This window comes from Scyliorhinus canicula, chromosome 2 (genome assembly GCF_902713615.1).
Source record: "Scyliorhinus canicula chromosome 2, sScyCan1.1, whole genome shotgun sequence".
Lineage (NCBI taxonomy): Eukaryota > Metazoa > Chordata > Chondrichthyes > Carcharhiniformes > Scyliorhinidae > Scyliorhinus > Scyliorhinus canicula.
Window position 1 is genome coordinate 230,915,942 of NC_052147.1, and position 23,416 is coordinate 230,939,357.

A 23,416-nucleotide genomic window follows, 5' to 3' on the forward strand; every position below is an offset into this window, starting at 1 on the left:
AGGCCTGCCTGACATCCTTGTCCCCTTTCCTACCTATGTCGTTAGTGCCAATGTGGACTACGACTTGGGGCTGCTCCCCCTCCCCCTTAAGGACCCGGAAAACACGATCCGAGACATCACGTACCCTTGCACCTGGGAGGCAACATACCAAACGTGAGTCTCTCTCGCTCCCACAAAATCTCCTATCTGTGCCCCTGACTATTGAGTCCCCAATTCCTAATGTTCTACTCCTTTCCCCCCTTCCCTTCTGAGCAACAGGGACAGACTCCGTGCCAGAGGCCCGTACCCCATGGCTTACCCCTGGTAAGTCGTCCCCCCCACAAGTATCCAAAACGGTATACTTGTTACTCAGGGGAACGACCGCAGGGGGTCCCTGCACTGACTGCTTCTTCCCAGTCCCTCTTACAGTTACCCATCTATCTCCAGTCTTTGGTGTAACTACTTCCCTGAAGCTCCTATCTATGACCCCCTCTGCCTCCCGAATGATCCGAAGTTCATCCAGCTCAAGCTCCAGGTCCCTAACACGGTTTTTGAGGAGCTGGAGTTGGGTGCACTTCCCACAGATGAAATCAGCAGGGACACTGACGGCGTCCCTCACCTCAAACATTCTGCAGGAGGAGCATTGTACTGCCTTCCCTGACATCCCCTCTAGATTAAAAAAAAAACAAGAAAAAGAAAAAGAAAGGAAGAGCTTACCTGATATTACCTCAAACCCTGATCCCGCTGAAAGGTAAGCAAATTTAAAGGCACTCACTCACCTTCACGACAGGCCCCTGCTCCCGCTTCCCAACCACAGTGGGGTGGGGGGGTTGGTTAAAGGAGGAGGTAGGATGGGAAACACTCACAAAGTGTTTCGGGTTTAACTGTCACTTGCCAACAGCCCCTCCACAAACCACCTTCAACTTAGGCTGACCGCACTGCACGTATGCAAATTTCCCCAGAACAGCTGATCAGTAGCTATGCTCTGCTGCCCTCTGCTGGTTGCTTGCCTTTACTCAAACTCCTTGGGTCTTCTTCGCAGGTTCACCTTCAACTTAGGCTGACCGCACTGCACGTATGCAAATTTCCCCAGAACAGCTGATCAGTAGCTCTGCTCTGCTGCCCTCTGCTGGTTCTTGGAAAAAAGCTTGTTGCTATCCACCCTGTCCATACCTCTCATAATTTTGTAGACTTCAATCAGGTCCCCCCTCAACCTCCGTCTTTCCAACGAAAACAATCCTAATCTACTCAACCTTTCTTCATAGCTAGCACCCTCCATACCAGGCAACATCCTGGTGAACCTCCTCTGCACCCTCTCTAAAGCATCCACATCCTTCTGGTAATGTGGCGACCAGAACTGCACACAGTATTCCAAATGTGGCCGAACCAAAGTCCTATACAACTGTAACATGACCTGCCGACTCTCGTATTCAATACCCCGTCCGATGAAGGCAAGCATGCTGTATGCCTTCTTGACCACTCTATCGACCTGCGTTGCCACCTTCAGGGTACAATGGACCTGAACTCCCAGATCTCTCTGTACATCAATTTTCCCAAGGACTCTTCCATTGACTATATGGTCTGCTTTTGAGTTAGATCTTCCAAAATGCATCACCTCGCATTTGCCTGGATTGAACTCTATCTGCCATTTCTCTGCCCAACTCTCCAATCTATCTATATTTTGCTGTATTCTCTGACAGTCCTCCTCGCTATCTGCAACTCCACCAATCTTAGTATCATCTGCAAACTTGCTCATCAGACCACGTATACCTTCATCCAGATCATTTATGGATATCACAAACAACAGTGGTTCGAGCACGGATCCCTGTGGAACACCACTAATCACCTTTCTCCATTTTGAGACACTCCCTTCCACCACTACTCTCTGTCTCCTGTTGCCCAGCCAGTTCTTTATCCATCTAGCTAGTACACCCTGAACCCCATACGACTTTACTTTTTCCATCAACCTGCCATGGGAAACTATCAAACGCCTTACTGAAGTCCATGTATATGACATCTACAGCCCTTCCCTCATCAATTAACTTTGTCACTTCCTCAAAGAAATCTATTAGGTTTGTAAGACATGACCTTCCCTGAACAAACCCATGCTGCCTATCACTGATCTAGTTTCTTCCAAATGTGAATAGATCCTATCCCTCAGTATCTTCTCCAATGGGCCTAATGGGCCTACTGGTGGCGCACAGGCCCCGGGGGGGGGGGGGGGGGGGGGAATCATGACCATGGCACGGGACAGGGCCAGGTGTCAGTGCCATGTGGCACTGCTGTGGGGGAGGGGGTGGGGGCGGGGAGGGGGGAGCTTCCATTGGAGAGGTCCCTGTGTCTGTGTGAGAGGGGCTTTTCTGGTGGGGTGGGATGTGTGCATGTGTGGGGGTCTCTGTGTTCATCGAGAGGGGATTACTTGAGGGGGTGGGGCATATACATGGCGGGTGGTGATCTACGCATATGTGGGGGTTCCTTTTCATTATGATTTTTTAAAGCGTGGACTGATCATTTGTAGGTTGCTGACACAGTGGATGCATTCAAAGACCTCTAGCAACATGACATTGTGGCACCCACCTCCATTTATCAACTAAATGGCAAAATGTATGGTGGGAAAATCTGGCAGTGGAGCTGGAGGGCAGCACATTGGGGTGGGATTCTGTGCCGGCGGGAGTCTCCGTTTTGCCGGCGCCTGGGGGTTTCCCGAAGGCGTGGGACTGCCCCACACAATGGGAAACCCATTGACCGGCCGGGGTAACGGAGAATCAAACCGGCGGGTTGGGGCAGAAATGTGGCACGGCGGGACAGAGAATCCAGCCCATTATTTTTTCCCACGTTGACACTTAGTTAAAAACCGATAAAATTACATTTCCCACAGCAGACCAACCAATGAAAATGAACAATGAATTATATATATATCCCTGTGATGCGGTCAATGCCGCCCGACTACATTTATTGCCCATCCATAGCTATTCTGAAATGAAGGTGGGCCAGATCGGTTTTACACCGGTGTGAATTCTCTGCTGTTGCCCATGGCAGATCATAAAACCTGCTGTGGGCCGGCGTGAAACTGATTTGCATCCTGCTAATCAGATGTAAATAAACGCCTGACCTCCAATGTCCGATTCTCCGCGACACTAGCAGGAAAACACAGCCGTACAAAACACATCTCAGACAACATGGCATGAAGATGTCAGGACTTATCTAAACAATGTGGAATTCATGATGTAGGCCAACAGCAACCCTGCACCCTGGAACATCACAGCAGTGGGTGGGGGCAGCATCTTCAGGTGGATCCTCCAGATTCGGTATCCTGGACGGGGGGGGGGGGTTCATCTTCCATTCTCAAAATATGTCTGGAGATCCATCTTCTTTCTCAGGATGCACAGTGGGCTAAATAGCTGGCTTGTAATGCAGAACAAGGCAGCAGCATGGGTTCAATTCCCGTAGCGGCCTCCCTGAACAGGCGCCGGAATGTGGCGACTAGGGGCTTTTCACAGTAACTTCATTGAAGCCTACTTGTAAGCCTACACAATAAGTGATTATTATTATTATTATTATGCCCATCTTGTGGCCTCAGAGTGCTCCTGGAGGCTTGGACCTTGGGATGGTATTCTTTAAAAGGGTCAGTGCAGACACGATGGACTGAGTGGCCTCCTTCTGCACTGTCGGGATCCATTTCTATTCTTAACATGTTGCACAAGTCGTAATGGATAAGGCTTTTTAACCACCAATGAAGATAGTGAGCTTGATCATAATCCAGAGGTGGACCTGTTGTGATTCAACAACTGTTTATCTTGATGAATGGCCGATGCAGATGGCAGAAGGCAGAGAGTTGGGATAAAGGGGTCTTTTTCAGGATGGCAGCCGGTGACGAGTGGTGTGCCTCAGGGGTCTGTGATGGGACCACAACCTTTCACAATATACATTAATGATCTGGAAGAAGGAACTGAAGGCACTGTTGCTAGGTTTGCAGATGATACAAAGATCTGTAGAGGGACAGGTAGTATTGAGGAAGCAAGGGGGCTGCAGAAGGATTTGGACAAGCTAGGAGAGTGGGCAATGAAGTGGCAAATGAAATACAAAGTATGAGGTCATCACTTTGGAAGGAAGAATTTAGGCATAGACTATTTTCTAAATGGGGAAATGCTTAGCAAATCAGAAGCACAAAGGGACTTGGGAGTCCTTGTTCACGATTCTCTTAAGGTTAACGTGCAGGTTCAGTCGGCAGTTAAGAAAGCAAATGCAATGTTAGCATTCATGCCAAGAAGGCTAGAATACATGAACAGAGATAAATGTCTGAGGCTGTATAAGGCTCTGGTCAGACCCCATTTGGAGTATTGTGTGCGGTTTTGGGCTCCGTATCAAAGGAAGGATGTGCTGGTCTTGGAAAGGGCCCAGAGGAGGTTCACAAGAATGATGCCTGGAATGAAGAACTTGTCGTATGAGGAATAGTTGAGGACTCTTGGTCTGTACTCATTGGAGTATAGAAGGATGAGGGGGGATCTATTGAAACTTACAGGATACTGGGAGGCCTGAATAGAGTGGACATGGAGAGGATGTTTCCACTTGGAGGAAAATCTAGAACCAGAGGACACCATCTCAGAATAAAGGGACTATCCTTTAAAACAGAGGTGAGAAGGAATTTCTTCAGCCAGAGGGTGGTGAATCTGTGGAACTCTTTGCCGCAGAAGGCTGTGGAGGCCAAATCGCTGAGTGAATTTCAGACAGAGATAGATAGGTTCTTGATTAATAAGGGGATCAAGGGTTATGGGGAGAAGGCAGGAGAATGGGGATGAGAAAATATCAGCCATGATTGAGTGGCGGAGCAGACTCGATGGGCTGAGTGGCCTAATTCTGCTCCTATGTCTTATGGTCGTATGGTCCCACTTAGAGGTTGGGTCTATTTTTTTCTGACGGCACTCATTTCTTTTCTTGGTCTTTCTACTTTCACTTGTCCAGAGACAATTACAGGCCAGGGGTTAGTGCTGATTTGAGGATCACTCACTAATTCCTATGGCCCTAATGGAAACAGCCCTCTCTTGATTAGCTACTTGTATTGCACTGCCAAGAAACTTTTTAAACTTTCATTCTGGATCTGCCTCCAAGTGTGTCGAAGCCAGTCCTTAATGTATCATGGAGTGTAGAGCATAGCTCCTGAACAGGAATGATTGGTAGGTTTGTGGCAACTGATGCTTTTGTTCAGCATACTTGAGTTTCTCCAACAGGTCCCTCATGCTGCATGAAAGGAGAATATAATGCACTGCATGACCAAAATCTGAATTAATTATTTGGATCATGCTTTGCAAACAGGCAAGTGACTGGTGATAAATCACTGCTGAACAATCCTCTATTTCACAGCTTGTTCTGTGAGGCAAAATAAAACCTCAAGTGACTCAACATAGCAATGCTCTGACTCCACTTAACAACAGTCAGCCCTTTATTAGTCATCATATCAGCCTCTTCCACACCCCAAAAAAAAGTGATTCATTCATTTTTTTCCTCATTAATAGAACACGTCCAAGCACTTGGTACTTGTCTAAACTTCAGGTATGTTTAACAACAGCCATCAAGATAAACATGCTGTTATTATTCACAAGGCAGACATTGGTCAGTTCTCATAGCGAGGTTTTTCCTGGAACAGGTCACTACCATGCCATCAGAGGTTTAGAGCTTGAAGAGTACCACTCTGTATCCAGCATGATGGCCAACAATCTCTCCCACTCTTACCGCCTGCCGTTGGTGTGTTGGAAGGATTTTGCAGTTTGACGCTCAATGTGTTGGCCACCTGATGAACACACCTTCTTTTGCCATCGTCCTAGTTAGGACTTGCACTCGGAGGTTCTGGCACAGAAGCAAAAAAGTCTACCCATTGTGCCACCAGACCTCCAAGGTAGCTATGATGGTTAAAAAGAAATTAATATATATGTGCAGTTAAGCTATTTTGTGATACATACTCTGAAATACATGTATGAATGAAATTAATGAAATGAAAATCGCTTATTGTCACAAGTAGGCTTCAAATGAAGTTACTGTGAAAAGCCCCTGGTCGCCACATTCCGGCACCTGTTCGGGGAGGCTGGTACGGGAATTGAACCGTGCTGTTGGCCTGCCTTGGTCTTACGAACGCTTACCCGAAGATCAGAGGCTGAATGCCCTTGACTGCAGAGATGTTCTCCGACTGGAAGGGAACACTCCTGCTTGGCGACTGTCACGTGATATCCGTTCATCCGTTGTCGCAGCGTCTGCAATGTACCGTGCCTCATGGTAGTGTGCCCACCCAGTCCAACGCAAGCATCTCCACATCATAATAACAACATCAAAGGAATAACCATTGTTTACCCAAAGACAAAGAACTCCATAACAGAAGAATGAGAAATAAAATAATTCTCTGATTAACTTCTGAATGGCAGTTTGCAGAATCCTTTCTCAGCAGCATGCAAGGAGACATTCAAAGCCTGTGAACGGATATATTTGCTCTGTTGATTTCTATAGGTAATGGGTGCAATTCTCCGACCCCCGCACCAGGTGGTAGATTCCCGCCACGCCGCCCTGGCACCCGCACGTGATTCTCCTACCCCTCCCAAAACGGCGTGCCGCGTTTCACGACAGGCCGTTCAGAGAATCGCCGCTCGCTGTTTCTAACGGTTGAGCGGTGATTCTCCGGCCCAGATGGGCCGGGCGGCCTGCCCAAACCGACGGGTTCACACCGGCGCCAACCACACCTGGTCGCTGCTAGCGTGAACAGCGCGCAAACGCTGCATCTGCGGCCTTGGGGAGGGGCAGGGAGGATCGAGCACCAGGGGGGCGCTCAGTAGGGTGTCTCTAAAGGACGCACTCTTTTCCTCCGCCGCCCTGCAAGATCAATCCTCCATGTCATGCGGGGCGCCCGCGGGGAGGATGGCAACCGCGCATGTGCGGGTGACGTCATGTATGTGCCGCCGGCCGCGTAATTTACGCGGCGCCGCTTTGATGCGGCGCCAAGGCCCGGCGCGCGTAATTGACGCGGCGCTGCTCCTAGCCCCCTGGGGGTGGGAGAATAGGGGGCGAGGAGCGGCCTCCGACGCCGGAGTGAAACACTCCGGTTTTCACTCCGGCATTGGCCGATGGGAGAATTTCGCCCCATGTGTTCCCCTTTTCTGCAAATTATGCTGCACCTGCGCCTAGTTTCTATGTTTCTGTCAGGTATAATCGGGTGTAAATTACAGTGTATCTCACCTGTTAAACAGGTCAGCCTCAGTGTTGAACAAAAACAAGAAAGCAAAAGACAGATCTCAACTCAAACACTCCCCATGTCCCATCCATGTCAACTCATACCACCTCATTCCCCTGTACCCAATTCCCATGGCCTCTCATACCTCCATGTCAATCTATGCCCTCTACCAACACACAATCACGTTTACAGCCACTAAGGAAAATTAGTGCATATTCATGCAAACCCATGACCCCTACTCCCCACCCTTTTTCCTTACATCATCCATGCTTATTCACCCATTATGTGACACAGGCTGACCTTAGGAGCCACGGTGAGATGAAAATAAAATAATGTTCTGAGTCTCTGTTGTAGGCATCACTGATTTATACACTCTCATTTATGAACAAAAAAACATTCAAAACATTTAAATTCTTTCAATTGCTTAGTCACATATAAAAATTAATATATTTTTCAAGTACCAATTACTTTTTAAAAAATAAATTTAGAGTATCCAATTCTTTTTTTCCAATTAAGTGGCAATTTAGTGTGGCCAATCCACCTACCCTGCACATCTTTGGGTTGTGTGGGTGAGACCCACACAAACACAGGGAGAATGTGCAAACACCCCATGCACAATGACCTGGGGCCAGGATCAAACCTGGGTCCTCAGCATTGTGAGGCAGCAGTGCTAACAACTGCACCACAGTGCTGCCCCTCAAGTGCCCAAATACATTATGAAAACAAACATTTACAAACACTTCAAACACGGGGATGGTCATGGTCTACCACAACACAGTTGGTAGATGACGGGAGAGGCCTCCTGCGGGCTTCCCAGACGTCTTTACACCTTGTGAGGCATCAGAATCCCGGCCAAAAGGGGCGTGACAAACCAACACACCGATGTAGGTTTTAAACCAACGTAGGCAGGCTTACCTGGGATCTATCAGCCTCCCGGGATTTACCATCCTCCTCAGGAAAGGCTGCAATTGGATGCCATTCAGTACTGGTCCACACAAATGTGGACCAGGTGGAATGGCACCAGAGGGGTTTCCCAGGCCATCAGAGGCCTCTGAGTGGCTAGGGATAGTGCAGGGTGCTCCCTGGCCCTTCGCCCTGGAATATGGGCATCTTGGTACTGCCCGGCTGGCAGTTTGGCACTGCCACCCTGGCACTGCCGAGGTGCCCATGTGGCACTTCCAAGCTGGCAGTAGCACTGCCAGGATGCCAGGGTGGCAGTCCAAGGGTGCCTGGATGGCACCACAAAGGTCAGGGCCCAATGGGGACCATGCCCATGAAAGGAAGGTGGAGGGGGGATAGAAAGTGGGGGGGGGGGGTGCAGGGCAGGTAAGTAGGGGTCTCTGAAATGTGGAGGGGTGATGGGTGGGTGTCCTGGAAGGGGGCCTCTAGGGGGGGCGTGGGGAAGACTGAACAGTGGGGCCCCCAGGGACCCCATAGCGGGGTGTTCTCACTTGGGGATGAGCGGGGCAGTGTCCATGTATGTGGAGAGTGGCATTGCCCATTGCTTGGGGGGGGGGGGGGTGTGGGTGACCAACAAGCTTACTTAGAGATCGGGGCATTCTTTAAAAATGGCGGCCCGATCGCTATGTTCAGCTCCCCAGTGCTGAAAAAAATCAAATGTGGGCTAAACCGGTCAGAAACTCCCCAAGACCCAAAAAAGTGGTTAAGTGTTATTTGGTAGAGGTGGAGAACTCGCTGGCAGAGCCGGCGGGAATCTCCCAGCAAAACCCACCACAAATAAACTTAGAAATTTTTCCATGACATTCCGACATTATAAACATATGGAGCTGGCAAACTGTGAATTTACAGGCTTCCCACTGTGATAATGATAGGTTGTGGAATCAGTCATGCAGCACGAATCCTATAATGATAATCCTCAGCGTAATGTCAATAGAGAGCGAGTGAAATTGCAAGCAGCCAGAGCAGGCTGTTTTTTCGCCAAAATAATTAAAGGACTTGAGAATTTAAATGATTGACAGCTTGAGAGTTCCGCTAAGCTTATAATTTTTTAATTCACATTCATGTCTACACTTAACTATCTTAAAGAGCACCTTACCTCTCCCAGAGGGCACCCAGCCTCTTCAAAAAGGCTACATAGATGTCTCAAAAGGGGCTCACAGCCTTTCCAAATAATTCTGGCAGCTATACACCTTTTCCTTAAAAGTCAAAAGCTCATGGGTCATGGTGTGGACATCTCAGTTAGGAAAATTGCATCTGTTTGCCAGCTGCAGTTACAGAATGCTCAGCCATCTTTGGAAATGATGGATGTGCACACTACAACCCACCCTGTTTCCATGTGAAAATCCTGGCTGCTGGCTTCAGGGGCACGATCTCCAGTATTGGTTCTCCTGCGCCATTAAGGCTGAGGAGTGGAGCACGTGAAAATTTTGGCCTTATTGTGTAAATCTGAGGCGTCTAATATATGTCCTAAATTTTAGTCACTTCAGACAGAATTACCCCAATTTTGGCACCACAAAAATGTAATTTCAGGCCTGCGATATTTAAGTGTTTTGAAAAACTGGCCTGCTTTCACCCAGAAATAGTCAAGCACAAATTTGAAATTCCTGGGTTATAATCCAGGGAAAAAATAATTGCAAAGAAATTCACTTCAGTTTAAATAGTTTTCTACAGAAAAATATTCTGAACACTTAAAGGTATTACATAGAATTTACAGCACAGAAACATTGGCAATAAGAAAAGTCAGAATTACCAGCTCAAAGAAGCCGACCCTAATGCTATCTTCTTTTTTCTGTGTCGATCTTTAATTATAACAAATTTAAATGTCAATTCAAGCCACGGATATATGAATATGAACAAAATTGCAATCAGCATGTAGTCAACATTTTATATGCAAGAATTTATATAATACTTACTCATCACCATTGCTGTTCTTTGTTTTTGGGAGGGGTTGTCCATTTACCGTGTAGGTATTTCTGTAAGACAGGAATATGGCTTGGAGTAAGTTACTGAGTGAGAAAGAGGAAATCATTTCCATTCTAACAGTATCCAATGCAGAACACTTTATTGTCCATCGAATAAAATACGCATACAAAGGCACTTCATTTGATAAGCACCTAAGTAAACTATATTAGCATACTCACTTTCGTTGAGAACCATCAATATCTGTAATAGAAAAAAAAGCTCGTCATACAATGTAGGAGAAAAAAGGACCAACTTGCATTGATTGATCATTTGTAGTGTGGAAAATATATCAAAGCATCTCACGAAGGCATATTAAAAAAATGGAAACTGAGCTGCAGAAGGAGGTATTAGTATAAGTGACCAAAGGGTTATTCAATAAGGTGTTTTTTTAACAAAGGGATTAAAGGAACATAGGGACAATAGAGCATCAGAACAGATGTAGACCATTCCGTCCTTCAAGTCTATTCTGTTGAATGAAATCTTGTTGATCTGTTTTCTAACTCCACTTTAACACCCATGGCTATCAAAACTACTAATCTCAGATTTAAACTTAATAATGGAGTTGAGGTGCTTTCTATGGGTGACGGTTTCACGCTCCTATCATCCTTTACATGTTATATATGTTTCATAATATCTGAATGGCCTGGCTTTGATTTAACAGTATGTCCTGGAGTCCTCAACCAATTAAAAGTATTTATCTCCATCAACACTATTCATTCCTTTTAAAATCCTTAAATGTTGAATCAAATCACCACATATCCTTTTATATTTCGGGGGATACAAACCTAGTTTATTCATCTGCCTTTATAATGTAACACTTGGAGACAGTGGGCAGGATTCTGAGGTCGCTGATGCCGGAATGCATTCAGCGATCGGCCGGAGAATCAAAGTTCCCGACCAAATCAGGGGCGGCGCGCTTTTGCGATACCCCACCCCCTCCAAAGCCATGTATCGATGGCCTCAGGAAATCCATCCCATACCGGCCGAGTTCCTGACGGCGTCGATCATTTGTAGTCTCATCCAGTGGAACTTGATGTGGAGGCTGCTGACTTAGTCCAGCGCCGCCACAGTCAGGGAAGGCCAATTGCAGGCGGAGGGACTTTATTAGGGGCTGGGGGCACTGTGGGGAGGGGTGGTCCGGAACGCACAAGCCAACCAAAGGGGGGACTATGTCACTGACCACAGCGCGGCCGCTGCAGGTCACCGCCATGTGCATGTGAGGCCACGGACCCAGCAATTATCCGGGCCGTATCGGCAGCTAGAGCCGGGTGTTCTCTGCTGCCGGCATGCTAGACCCCCAGCCAAACGGGGAATCAGTGGCCATTTTACACCATTTGTTCTGGCGTAAAACGCCACCGTTCCCACGCCGGCGTGGGGACATAGCCCCAGAATTAGTGATTCCAGCCCAGTAACATTCCAGTGAATTTGCAATGCAGCCCCTCCGAGGAGAGAAAGCTGAAGAGGTGGAAGAATTTAGGAGGGGAACATATGGTTAGAATGTTGCTTACAAAACACTTATCCTTGCAAAAATTGCATGTAATCTGTGTCAAGATGTTATCAGTAAATTTATGTGAAATTAAAAGAATTAACAAGAGAATGAGAATACTACTTCAAAGTTCTGGAGAATGTTTGAGGGAATTCTTTTTTCAGTTTCTTTGCTGCCAGCAAGGTGGCCTCCATAAGGTATAGGCCAGGATTTTACAGCCTTCCACAGTGTGTTAACTGCCAGTGAGTAGGGTGGGAAATTTAAACTCCCATTTACTTTGCTGGGAGCACAATATTCCATCGGGCAGGAGAGGTCATAAAATCCCAACCATTGTGTTAGTCTGAATCCAGCTTGTTTGGTTGAGGCATTGTTGGTTCTATTCAATTGAGGCCCAGGTTTTGAAATGGTTCTGGCATTTTTCCTCATGGCACGGTGGTAGCTAGTGTGCTGCGCCAATTAGCCACCTGAAAATTAAAATCAGCTCCGTTTTGTTGCCACTACAGTAATTACAGTCCTTGTTGAGATGGCTCTTACCTGAACCAGGGAGATGGGACAGGTGTACTGGTGAATCATATAACTAGGGCTGTGGAGAGGGCTTTGAATTAAACAGTGGGAATGAGGGTTCATATGAGGGAAGATTTAGAAAGTTAAAGAGAAAGGTGATAATGAAGGGTAGCAATGCCACAGGAAGACAGGAAGGGATTGAGCATAAAAATAAACGAGTGCACCAGAAAATAGGTTTAGAATAGGGAATGTACCCAGGCAAAATTAAGGGCTTACATAGATACATATAGATACATAGAAGATAGGAGCAAGAGGAGGCCTTTTAGCCCTTCGAGCCTGCTCCACCATTTATCATGATCATGGCTGATCATCCAACTCAATAACCTAATCCTGCTTTCTCCCCATAGCATGTGATCCCATTCCCCAAGTGCTGTGTCAAGTCGCCTCTTGAATATAGTTTTAGCATCAACTACTTCCTGTGGTTATGAATTCCACAGGCTCACCACTCTTTGGGTGAAGAAATGTCTCCTCATCTCTGTATGAAATGGTTTGCCCATAATCCTCAGACTGTGACCCCCTGGTTCTCGACACACCCACTATTGGGAACATCCTCCCTGCATCTACCCTGTCCAGTCCTGTTAGAATTTTATAAGTCTCTATGAGATTCCCCCCTCATTCTTCTGAACTCCAGCGAGAACAATCCTAACCTAATCAATCTCTCCTCATATGACAGTCCCGCTATCCCTGGAATCAGTCTGGTAAAACTTCGCTGTACTCCCTCGAGAGCAAGAACATCCTCCCTCAGAAAAGGAGAGAAAACTGCACACAATATTCTAGGTGTGGCCTCACCAAGGCCCTGTGTAATTGCAATAACACATCCCTGCTTCTGTACTTGAAACCTCTTGCAATGAAGGCCAACATGCCATTAGCCTTCTTTACTGCCTGCTGCACCTGCATGCTTACCTTCAGTGATTGGTAGACAAGGACACACAGGTCCCGCTGCACCCTCTCCTCTCCCAATTTATAACCATTCAGGTAGTAATCTGCCTTCCTGTTTTTGCTTCCAAAGTGAATAACCTCACACTTATCTAAAGTATACTGCCCAGATCATGCTACAGGATCCCTGAATCCTCGTCACAGTTCACCCTCCCACCCAACTTGATATCATCTGCAAACTTTGAGATGCTATATTTTATTCCCTCATCCAAATCATTGATATATATTGTGAATAGCTGGGATCCCAGCACCGATCCCTGTGGCACCTCTCTAGTTACTGCCTGCCAATTTGAAAAGGACTCATTAATTCCTACTCTTTGTTTCCTCACTGCCAACCAGTTTGCTATCCACCTTAATACACTTCCCCAATCCCATGCGCTTTAACTTTTCACAATAATCTCTTATCTTTATCTGAATGCATGCAGTATTCATAACAAGATGGATGAATTTATAGCACAAGTAGAAATAAATAAGTATGGACGTATAACGATTACAACAACATGGTTACAAAGTGACCACTCTTGGGACCTGAATATTCAAGGGTATTTGACATTTTGGAAGGATGGGAGGAAAGTAAAAGGAGGTGTGGTGGTTCTGTTAACAATGAGATCAGTGCAGTAGTGAGAAATTATCTTGGTTTGGGGGATCAAAATGCAGAATTAGTTTAGGTGGGGATAAGAAATGGCAGAGGAACTAAGTCACTGGTGGGAGCAGCTCACAGGGCCCCTATGAGTAGGATAGAGTGTGGCCCTGGCCCAAAGCCTACTGGGAAAAATGGCCAAGTGAAGGGACACTAAGCCTGCTGGGAAATGAGGCCAAGTAAAAGAGACACTGAAGAAACGAAAGAGACATTATGAACTGAATAAAGCAGCTCTCAGACAAATTTGACTGGTAGATGGTCTATACACTTATCTCCAAATTGGTTTTAAGATATGAACAGGGAAAGTCAGGGGGCGGGACTCTCCACCAGCGTGATTCTCTGTTTTGCCAGCGCCCGGGGGTTGGGGTTGCCCCACAATGGGAAACCCTATTGACCGGCCGGCGTAACGGACAATCCCGCCGGCAGGTCGGGGCAGGAAAATGGTGTAGGGAGGCGGAGAAACCAGCACAGGGTAGATAAAATAAACTATTTTCACTGGTCGGTGACTCTAAAACTAGGTAGATCAGTCTAAAAATTAAAACTGAACCTTCTTCGCTCAAATGGTGGTAGACGTTTGGAACTCTCTCCCACAAACAATAGTTGAAGCTAAATCAAGTCTTAATTTTAAATCTGAGATAGGTTTTTGTTCAGCAAAGATATTAAGGGATATTGGCCAAAGGCAGCTACATAGAGTTAGGTCACAGATCAGCCATGATCTCATTGAATGGTGGCACAGGCTCGAGGGGCTGAATGGCCTACTCCTGTTCCTATGTTCTTATTATGTAGGTTCTCTGTCACAGTGCAAGGGGGGATACAAGTCCATCCTGGTGATAATTGATACTTTCAGCAAATGGGGTTTAACCTTTTTCTACAAGCTCGAACACGGTAATGGCCACAGCGAACATTCTGGTCCAACAGGTTATTACGTGATTGGGGCTGCTCCGTAGTATTGAATCAGACCAAGGAACACAATTTACCGCCCAAGTTATGCAAAACACTATGGCATTGTTAAGGATAGATCAGAAATTTTACATTGCCTATCACTCACAATAGCAGGAGAAATATTTGGCAGAAATCCCGAAGTTAGTTGAAAAACTCGAAGAGTTAAGATGAAAGCTGGAAAAAGTGTTTGAAACATATGTAAGGGTTAAACAAGTGACAAAGAAAATTAGCGAGGAAGTTAAGATTATAAAAGAAATTACAAGGTGGGATGACACATGGAATTAGGGAAATAATATACAAATACAGCTGTGGGTATGTTTACTGTCCTATATCACAATCATAATAATGATGGTAATAATGGTATATTAATTAATTGTGATAAAGAAGTTAGATACATCATTATGCAAACAAAGCCATGGCTGAGGGCCCTGGCAGAATGTCTGACTCGCTGGGGGATGTCACCCAGTACCAAGCCGACCTTGATGAGGTTCTGCTGGACATGTCCCATTCTCAGATGGGAATGACTGGGATGCTGCGAAACTTGTCCCAGTCGTAGGTGGGCATTGCCGAGGCATTGCACAGCATGTCCCAGTCACTGCGGAGCATCACTGAGAGCATCGACGCTATAATGCAGGCCATGAAGAACTGCTAGGGCTGGCAGAACCAGATGATGCAGGGGCAGCCGGGGCTTGAACCAGCTGGCCCTCCATCCCAGGGTGAACCCCAGGGCCCCAAGAGCATGAGCAGGAGGAGGGGGTGTTGGGTGCCAACCCGGATCCGTCCCATGAAGTGGTGACGGTGGCCGCCACTCCTCCAGGTTCCACCCTTCTGATGAGGCTGTGTCTCAAAGTCAGCACATGGGACAGGGTGGCACGGCTGTGCATGTGCCGCCGACAAATAAGCCGGGGCCCTCCAGCCTCAGAGCCCCCAGAGGACGTCCATGGGACGGGGTAAGTGCCGGCTGCCTCCACCTCAGTTGTGCATCCTGGGGTGACGCCGAGACGTAGCGGCAGTGCTAGGAGGGCCAGGCACGTTGAGGTTCACGGAGGGCACTGGGTAAGCGGGGGGGAGGATGTAGAGGGGTAGGTAGGGGGTGGAGGGGTAGGGGTTGGGGGAGGTGGGAGGGCGGCACCATCGGGAGAGTGGGAAATTGTGAAACACATCAAATACCTTTGTGCACAACTGTTATGATGCCGCTGTCACTTTCTTCCACAATGCAGGCTGACGTCCAAACCCTTTGCCAATCTCTCCAGGCATCACCCCCTTAACATGGCACTCACACTCTCCAGCCATGGACATGTCCCCGGAGCTGTGTCCCACCTCCTGGGTGTTCGGATGTTCGCTGCTCTGTGTGTGGTGTTGCCTCCCTCAGTGTTCAGGCACATTGTCCAGGCATCAAGGTGTAATTGCGATGCTAGGCAATGGCTCACAGATGCTACATGGCCCACCCACCCACGGGAATCCACTTGGGATATGTGAAGTGCTCACTTAACCACGAATGCCGATTCCTTATCAGCAATAGCCTTCAAGCACACGGCCAGAGGCCTCGGCATTCGGTGGGGGTTAGGAGTTGGTTGTTGGGGCAGACGAGCAGGGACGAGGGTTGTCCCCAGAATGGGTAAGCGACGCAGGGGTTGGCATGGTGGTGCCAGATCAGGTTCAGGTTTTTCAAAAGGAGTACTAATCAGTGCCAGCGTGACCACTTGCTGGGGAGGCTGCTGAATGAAAGGAGGCCACTGGATGACGGGTGCCTCCCGTTAATTGTATGGAAATGGGGCTTAAGTGATGATAATTGGTTTCTTGCCACGCTACAGCGAGATCCTAATTTCGCCTATGAGAGCAGGCCGGTTGCATTGCAAGCTGTTTGGCGCCTGGCACGGTCCTTGTATTGGCCTCTCCCGCATTCACCGGTCTCGTTTTGCTTGAGTGAGAGTGTAACGAGGCCGGACGATCGCCCCCTTTAAGAGTGGAGTGAATATTCTGAAAGAGGAAACAGGAGAGCAGATGATGGCCCTGACTGTAAGACCTATTGACAAAAGGTGCCAGAGCCGAGAAATGGAAACAAAAGGTCTGGGAATGTTCACCCGGGAGAGGAAGGATGAGAGATAAGCAGGAGTGAAATATAACGGGACATAAACTTTAGAGGACGAAAGGCAAGGTGGTCATCGGTTACCTACAGAAATGCATGTAGGATATCGGAATTTGGGTCTGATAGTTGATTGATTGATTGATATTTATTGTCACATGTACTGAAGTACAATCAAAAGTATTTTTCTGCTGCCAAGGGAATGTACAGAGTACGTACCTAGTAGACAAATGTATATTCGACAGACATTGACAAATGATTGGTTACAGTGCGGAACAAGGCCAAACAAGAGCAGCATTGGGTGTCGTGAATAGTGTTCTTCCAGGGAACAGATCAGTCCAAAGGAGAGTCATTGAGGAGTCTATTAACTGTGGGGAATAAGCTGTTCCTATGTCTGGATACTTCTGTATCTTCTGCCTGATGGGAGGGTCTGGAAGAGGGCAAAGCCTGGGTGTGAGGGGTCTCTGACAATGCTGTCCGCCTTCCTGAGGGAGGATGTCAAGCTTATGTGATGCGTTGGGCTGAGTTCACCACACTCTCTACTGGCACTTTAAAAATTAAATTATAAGGGTATGAAAAACAGAGTTGGCTAAAGTGGAATAGGCAAATAGGTTTAAAGGTAAGATGGTAGAGAAGCAGTGGCAGGTATTTAAGAAGATAGTTTATATCTCTCAGCAAAGATGCATTCCGTTGAGAAAGATAGATGCTACAAGAAGAATCATAGAACACCTTCAGTGCAGATGGAGGCCATTTGGGCCATCGAGTCTGTACCATCACTCTGAAAACACGCTACGCAGTCCCATGTCTACCAAGGCCTTCTCCCTGTAACCCCACCTAACATTTTGGACACCAAGGGGCAATTTAGCACAGCCAATCTGCCGAACCTGCACAACTTTGGATTGTGGGAGGAAACCGCACCACCAGGAGGAAATCCACGCACACCTGGAAAGAATGGGCAAACTCCACACAGTCACCCGAGGTCAGAATTGAACCCAGGTCCCTGGTGCTGAGACGCAGCAGTACTAACCACGATGCCCACTGCTGCCCAAAGGTGCAGTTATCATCTGCGGCTAACTAAGGAAGTTAAGGATGGTATTCAGATGTACAAATCAGCAAAGATTAATGGCAGCACAGAAACTTGGGGAAGTTTTCCAAATCAGCAAAGGATGACTTGTTACATTCCGGCTGATGCTACTACTGGACAAGTCGGATTCCCAGGTTGGAACCCAGCTTGATAGATTTTGGCCGGGATTCACCCATATCACGGGCAAGTGTTGACGCCGGAGTAAAAACCAGAGCGATCCACGTCAGGTGTCGACCCGTCCAAAAGTGCGCCTATTCTGTGCAACGGAAGGGGCCAGCACGGCGCCACGGGAAGTGTAACAGCGTGGCGTAATCGACGCTGCGCCGCATTGTGGTCAAATAGACGCCACCCGCACACTCACAGGCCGACACTGGAAGATGGCCACCCGCCGCACAGCGCCGAGGTTCCAGGACCGGGATATGGAGACGCTCCTGGATGCCGAGGAGCAGAGAAGCGAAGCCCTGTACCCCGGACATGGCCGCAGGGTCGCATCCAACACCGCCTGGCGTCTGTGGAGAGAGGTGGGCGAAGCAGTCAGCGCCATAGAGTTTACGCCCAGGACAGGCAGCCAGTGCCACAAAAAGCTCAACGACCTAGTCAGGGCAGCCAGGGTGAGTACCCAGCACTGTGCCCATGGCGCTAACCCCCCTACCCACCACACTTGTGGCACTGCCCCCCCTCTGCATGGGGGGGCGGTACAATCCCAGCTGTGACCCACATGGCTGCACCCACCCATGCCAGCTGCATTGACAGGATTGCATGTGAACCTATGCCAACATAGACCCAACCGCTGGGCTGCATGTATCTGTCCGCCTAACACTGCTGATTTTTTTGTCCCCCCCTCCCGTAAAGCGCGCCCATACAACCGGGAGCGTGCCAGGACTGGAGGGCGTCCACCTGAATTGAGCCCCCTCACCGTGCATGAACAGAGGGCACTGGACATCACAGGCGGACCCGAGGACGGGGAGGTTGCCGGTGCTGAGATCGGGGAGCGCCACCCACCTGTGGCACAACAGGCAGGGCTCACACAGTCTCCAGTGGAAGTGGGTCTATTGCCTGGCCCACACCTTCTCCCCAAATCCCTTCCCCCACCTCCTTCCCCGACCCCTTCCCCACCTTGGTTGGTCACTTTGGCGATGAGGCTTCTGGGACACTCACTGATGGAGGTAGGAGCAGCCAAGGGGCAGAGGGGAGATTGGCCCTAGCAACCAGCTGTCGCCCAAACAGGTTCTGGGCTCCTGGAGTTCCCACACTCACCCATAGACGCAATGCAGTCAGGGACTCAGGGACAAGTGAAGGGGATGACGGCTGGCTTCCAGCATCTGTAGACGCAGGTGGAGAAGTCCAACCGTTTGCAGGAGCAGGGAGTGGTGCCGGTCTTGCTTGCCACCCAGGGTGAAATCGCATGGGTGGTGTCTGCGGTGGAGGCAATGTGGAGCAACAGTGTTGGACATTGGTCGCAGTATGCAAGGCCTGGGGCTTTCTGTGAAGGGGGGGCCATGGCCCAGCACATGGCTGCCCTCTCACAGGCAGCCATGTGCCAGAGCCAGCTGCAGATAGCAGTGGCGCTCAGCACTGCGGCCCAGTCTCAGCAGGCCATCGCTGAGAGCATCGTCGCCAATGCCTAGGTGCTAGTCGGCGTTGCACAGACCCAGGCAGGGATGGCCAACTCCCTGAGCTCCGTGGCTGCAAATTTGCAGACCCTTGTCGATACCAGGGCGGGCCTTCAGGACTGGCAACGCAGGTACTGGGGGTGCCTCGGGTATTGGATCCTCTCCCACCCCCATCCCATAGAGAGACCCAGCGGTCATCGGCACCCCGAGGGAGGAGGAGGTGCTGGGCCCCATTCCGGGACCTCTGCAGGGGTGATCCTGGAACACCACACCATCCTCGGTCTCCCTCCCTTCCATCCCAGGTGCATCTGGTGGGCAACGGGCAGGACAGGGAGGCAGCACGCCATCCCGGTCACCCGAGCCGCTGCCTGGCCCATCCAGCTCTGCTGTACCTTCTGGGGAATCACCTAGTCATAGGACCCGTAAGGACAGAAAAGTAGACACTGAGTAAGTTGGCACGGGTGCAGGGCACAGACTAGTTATAGGGGCTCGGGCATGTGTATGCAATGTTTGTAATTAAACTTACTTTTACACCTACGGAAGATGCCTCTGTGCTCTGTCCGATGCGTGCGGGGTTGGGGTGGGAAGTGAGCGCCAATGTGATCTCATCGCACAGCGGGTTGTCATCATCCTCCACGCCATGCAATAGACCCACTTCCACTGGAGACTGTGTGAGCCCTGCCTCTTGTGCCACAGGTGGATGTGTGATGGAGGGGTGAGGGTGGTCGGTGGTGGGCGGGGTGAGGGTGGTGGGGGGGGTGTTGTACTGTGCTGTCCGTGCCCATGCTCAGTGAATCCCCCCCCCTCTAGTCTGTGAACCGTGCGACTATAAAATCCTCCCGTGCCCGCTGGCCCGGCCGGTATCGTCGGGCAGCCTCCCATCCCTGCCCAGCCACTATGTCCCGTACATTGCACCCTTTGTCGTGATCTTCCCCCTCCTCCTCCTCCTCCACTCTCTCCTCTCCCTCCAGCACATCATCACCCCTCTGCTGGGCTATATTGTGCAGGATGCAGCATACCACAATAAGGGCCCTTCCAGAGCGGTCAAGGCATCTGAAGCGCATCTTCATCAGCCCGGAGCACCTCTTGACCACACCCCTGGTCGCATAATGGGCATCGTTGTAGCGATGCTCCGCGTCGGTCTGTGGCCTCTGTATAGGCGTCATCAGTCATAACCACAACGGGTAACCCCTGTTGCCCAGCAACCAGCCCCGCAGCCGGGGAGGAGGTGTCCCTCGAACATGGTGGAGATGAATGATTATTCCAATATGAACGAGTCATGTACACTGCCTGGGTACAGGGCGCAGACGTGCAGGATCCTCATCCATTGGTCACAGACCACCTGCACGTTCATGGAGTAGGACCCCATCCTATTCATGAACACAGCCCTGTTATCCGATAGTGGGTGGGGTGAGGGTGGTGGGGTGGAGAGAATCACTGCAGGCCCAGGGACCAGCACGTCGCGCCACTTCTGCCGATTCTCCGGCCTGCGCGGTGCACTCAGCGTTCGCACGGTTCTGGCCGGGTCGGAGAATCGGAGTCCCGGTGTCAGAGCGGCGTGGCGGGAATCTCACGTGCCCCCGCCGATTCTCTGACCCGGCGCGGGCTCGGAGAATCCCGCTTAACTTTTGTTTTTTATTTAGCTATGTGGAACCTGGCAACTGAACAGTGTCACAGGATCTGCTGATAAAAACACAAGAATATAAGAACTAGGAGCAGGATTAGGGAATTCAGCCCCTCGAGCCGGATCCGCCCCATTCAATATACTCATGGCTGATCGCATCTCGGCCTCTACTCCACTTTCCTGCCCGCTCTCTGTAACCCTTTAACCCATTACTAATTAAAATCTATCTGTCTCCTCCTTGAATTTACTCAATGTCCTGGCATCCACCACTCTGGGGTATTCCACAGATTCACGACACTTTGAGAGAAATTATTTCTTCTCATCTCTGTTTTAAATCTGCTACGCCTTATCTTAAAATGCTCCACAAAAGGAGGCATCCGCTGTATGTCTACTTTAAATAAAATAATATAAGTTATTCAGGAATCACTGTCGTCAGGGACGGTCCCAGAAGACTGGAAAATTGCTAATGTAACACCGATGTTTAAGACGGGAGGGAGGCAGAAGTCGGGAAATTATAAGCCAGTTAGCCTGACTTTGGTTCTTGGTAAGATTTTAGAGTCCATTATTAAAGATGAGATCGCGGAGTACTCGGAAGTGCATTATAAAATAGGACTGAGTCAGCATGGCTTTGTCGGGGGAGGTCATGTCTGAAAAATCTGTTAGAATTCTTTGAGGAAGTAACAAGGAGGATTGACAAATAAGAACCAGTGGATATGATCTATTTAGATTTCCAGAAGGCCTTTGAGAAGGTGTCATACAGGATGCTATTAAATAAGTTAAGAGCCCATGGTGTTAAGGGTAAGATCCTGGCATGGATAGAGGATTGGCTGACTGGCAGAAGGCAAAGAGTTGGGACAAAGGAGTCTTTTTCAGGATGGCAGCCGGTGTGCCTCAGGGATCTGTGTTGGGACAACAACTTTTCATAATATACATTAACGATCTGGAAGAAGGAACTGAAGGCACTGTTGCTAAGTTTGACGATGATACAAAGATCTGTCGAGGGACAGGTAGTATTGAGGAAGCAGGGGAGCTGCAGAAGGACTTTGACAGGTTAGGACAGTGGGCAAAGAAATGACAGATGGAATACAATATGGAAAGGTATGAAGTTAGGTACTTTGGTAAGAAGAATGGAGACATAGACTACTTTCTAAATGGGGAAATGCTTAGGAAATCAAAAGCACAAAGGAACTTGGGAGTCCTTGTTCATGAGTCTCTTATGGTTAATGTGCAGGTTCAGTCGGCAGTCAGGAAGGCAAATGCAATGTTAGCAGTCATGTCGAGAGGGCTGGAATACAAGAGCAGAGATGTACTTCTGAGGCCGTATAACGCTCTGGTCAGACCCCATTTGGACTATTGTGAGCCGTTTTGGATCCCGTATCTGAGAAAGGATGTGCTGGCCTTGGAAAGGAGCGAGAGGAGGTTCACAAGAATTATCCGGGGAATGAGGAGCTTGTCATATGAGGAGCGGTTGACGACTCTGGGTCTGTATTCACTGGAGGTGAGAAATATGAGGGTATATCTTATTGAAACTTACAGGATACTGAGAGGCCTAGATAGGGTGGTCGAGGAGTGGATGTTTCCACTGGTCGGAAAAAGTAGAACCTTTGAGCACAGCCCCAGGCTGGAGGGACATTCCTTTAAAACAGAGATGAGGAGGAATTTCCTCAGCCAGAGGGTGGTGAACCTGTGGAACTCTTTGCCACGGATGGCTGTGGAGGCCAAATTACTGAGTATTTTAAGACAAAGATACATAGGTTCTTGATTAATAAGGGGATCAGGGGTTTTGGGGAGAAGGCAGGAGAATGGAGATGAGAAACATATCAGGCATGATTGAATGGCGGAGCAGATCCGATGGGCCGAATGGCCTAATTCTACTCCAATGTCTTATGGTCTCAAACAGGAGAACATGAATTATAATACAGTACTCCTGCACCTCACTGTACCTTCACAGATATATATAGATTTGTATGGATAACACAAGTTACAAAATCCAAATTATACTCCAATGTTCCAGACGTACACAGTCCATGTAAACTAAACTATGGTTGGACACTCCACACTCTGATACCATGTGACAGATGCCATCCAAAACAACTTCGACAGATTTCTCATCACTTCCAACCAGACGCTTGCCACACCGTGAGTCAACTGATCTCTCTGGAACTCTTCCACTGAAGGGTTTTCAATCTCTGTTCTTAAACAACACACCTCGGAATCCTTCCCCAAATGACCCTTTCCCCCGATGTCTTCACCAAGGACCCACTGCCAGGATTTCAACCTCTCTTTCCAGCGTTCCACTGCCCTTCAAGTTTCCTTTCCACACAATC

At 48.7% G+C, this 23,416-nt stretch overlaps 1 protein-coding gene across 1 annotated transcript in view; it reads right to left on the reverse strand.

Annotated features, from left to right (window-relative positions):
• The window catches only part of LOC119962011 (bile salt export pump-like), a 138,597-nt gene that overhangs the window by 109,809 nt on the left and 5,372 nt on the right, over positions 1-23,416 (reverse strand). Inside the window, 3 exon segments of the mRNA XM_038789760.1 lie at positions 9,903-9,951; positions 10,066-10,125; positions 10,294-10,315. Of these exon segments, the coding sequence (XP_038645688.1) occupies positions 9,903-9,951; positions 10,066-10,125; positions 10,294-10,315 (131 nt within the window).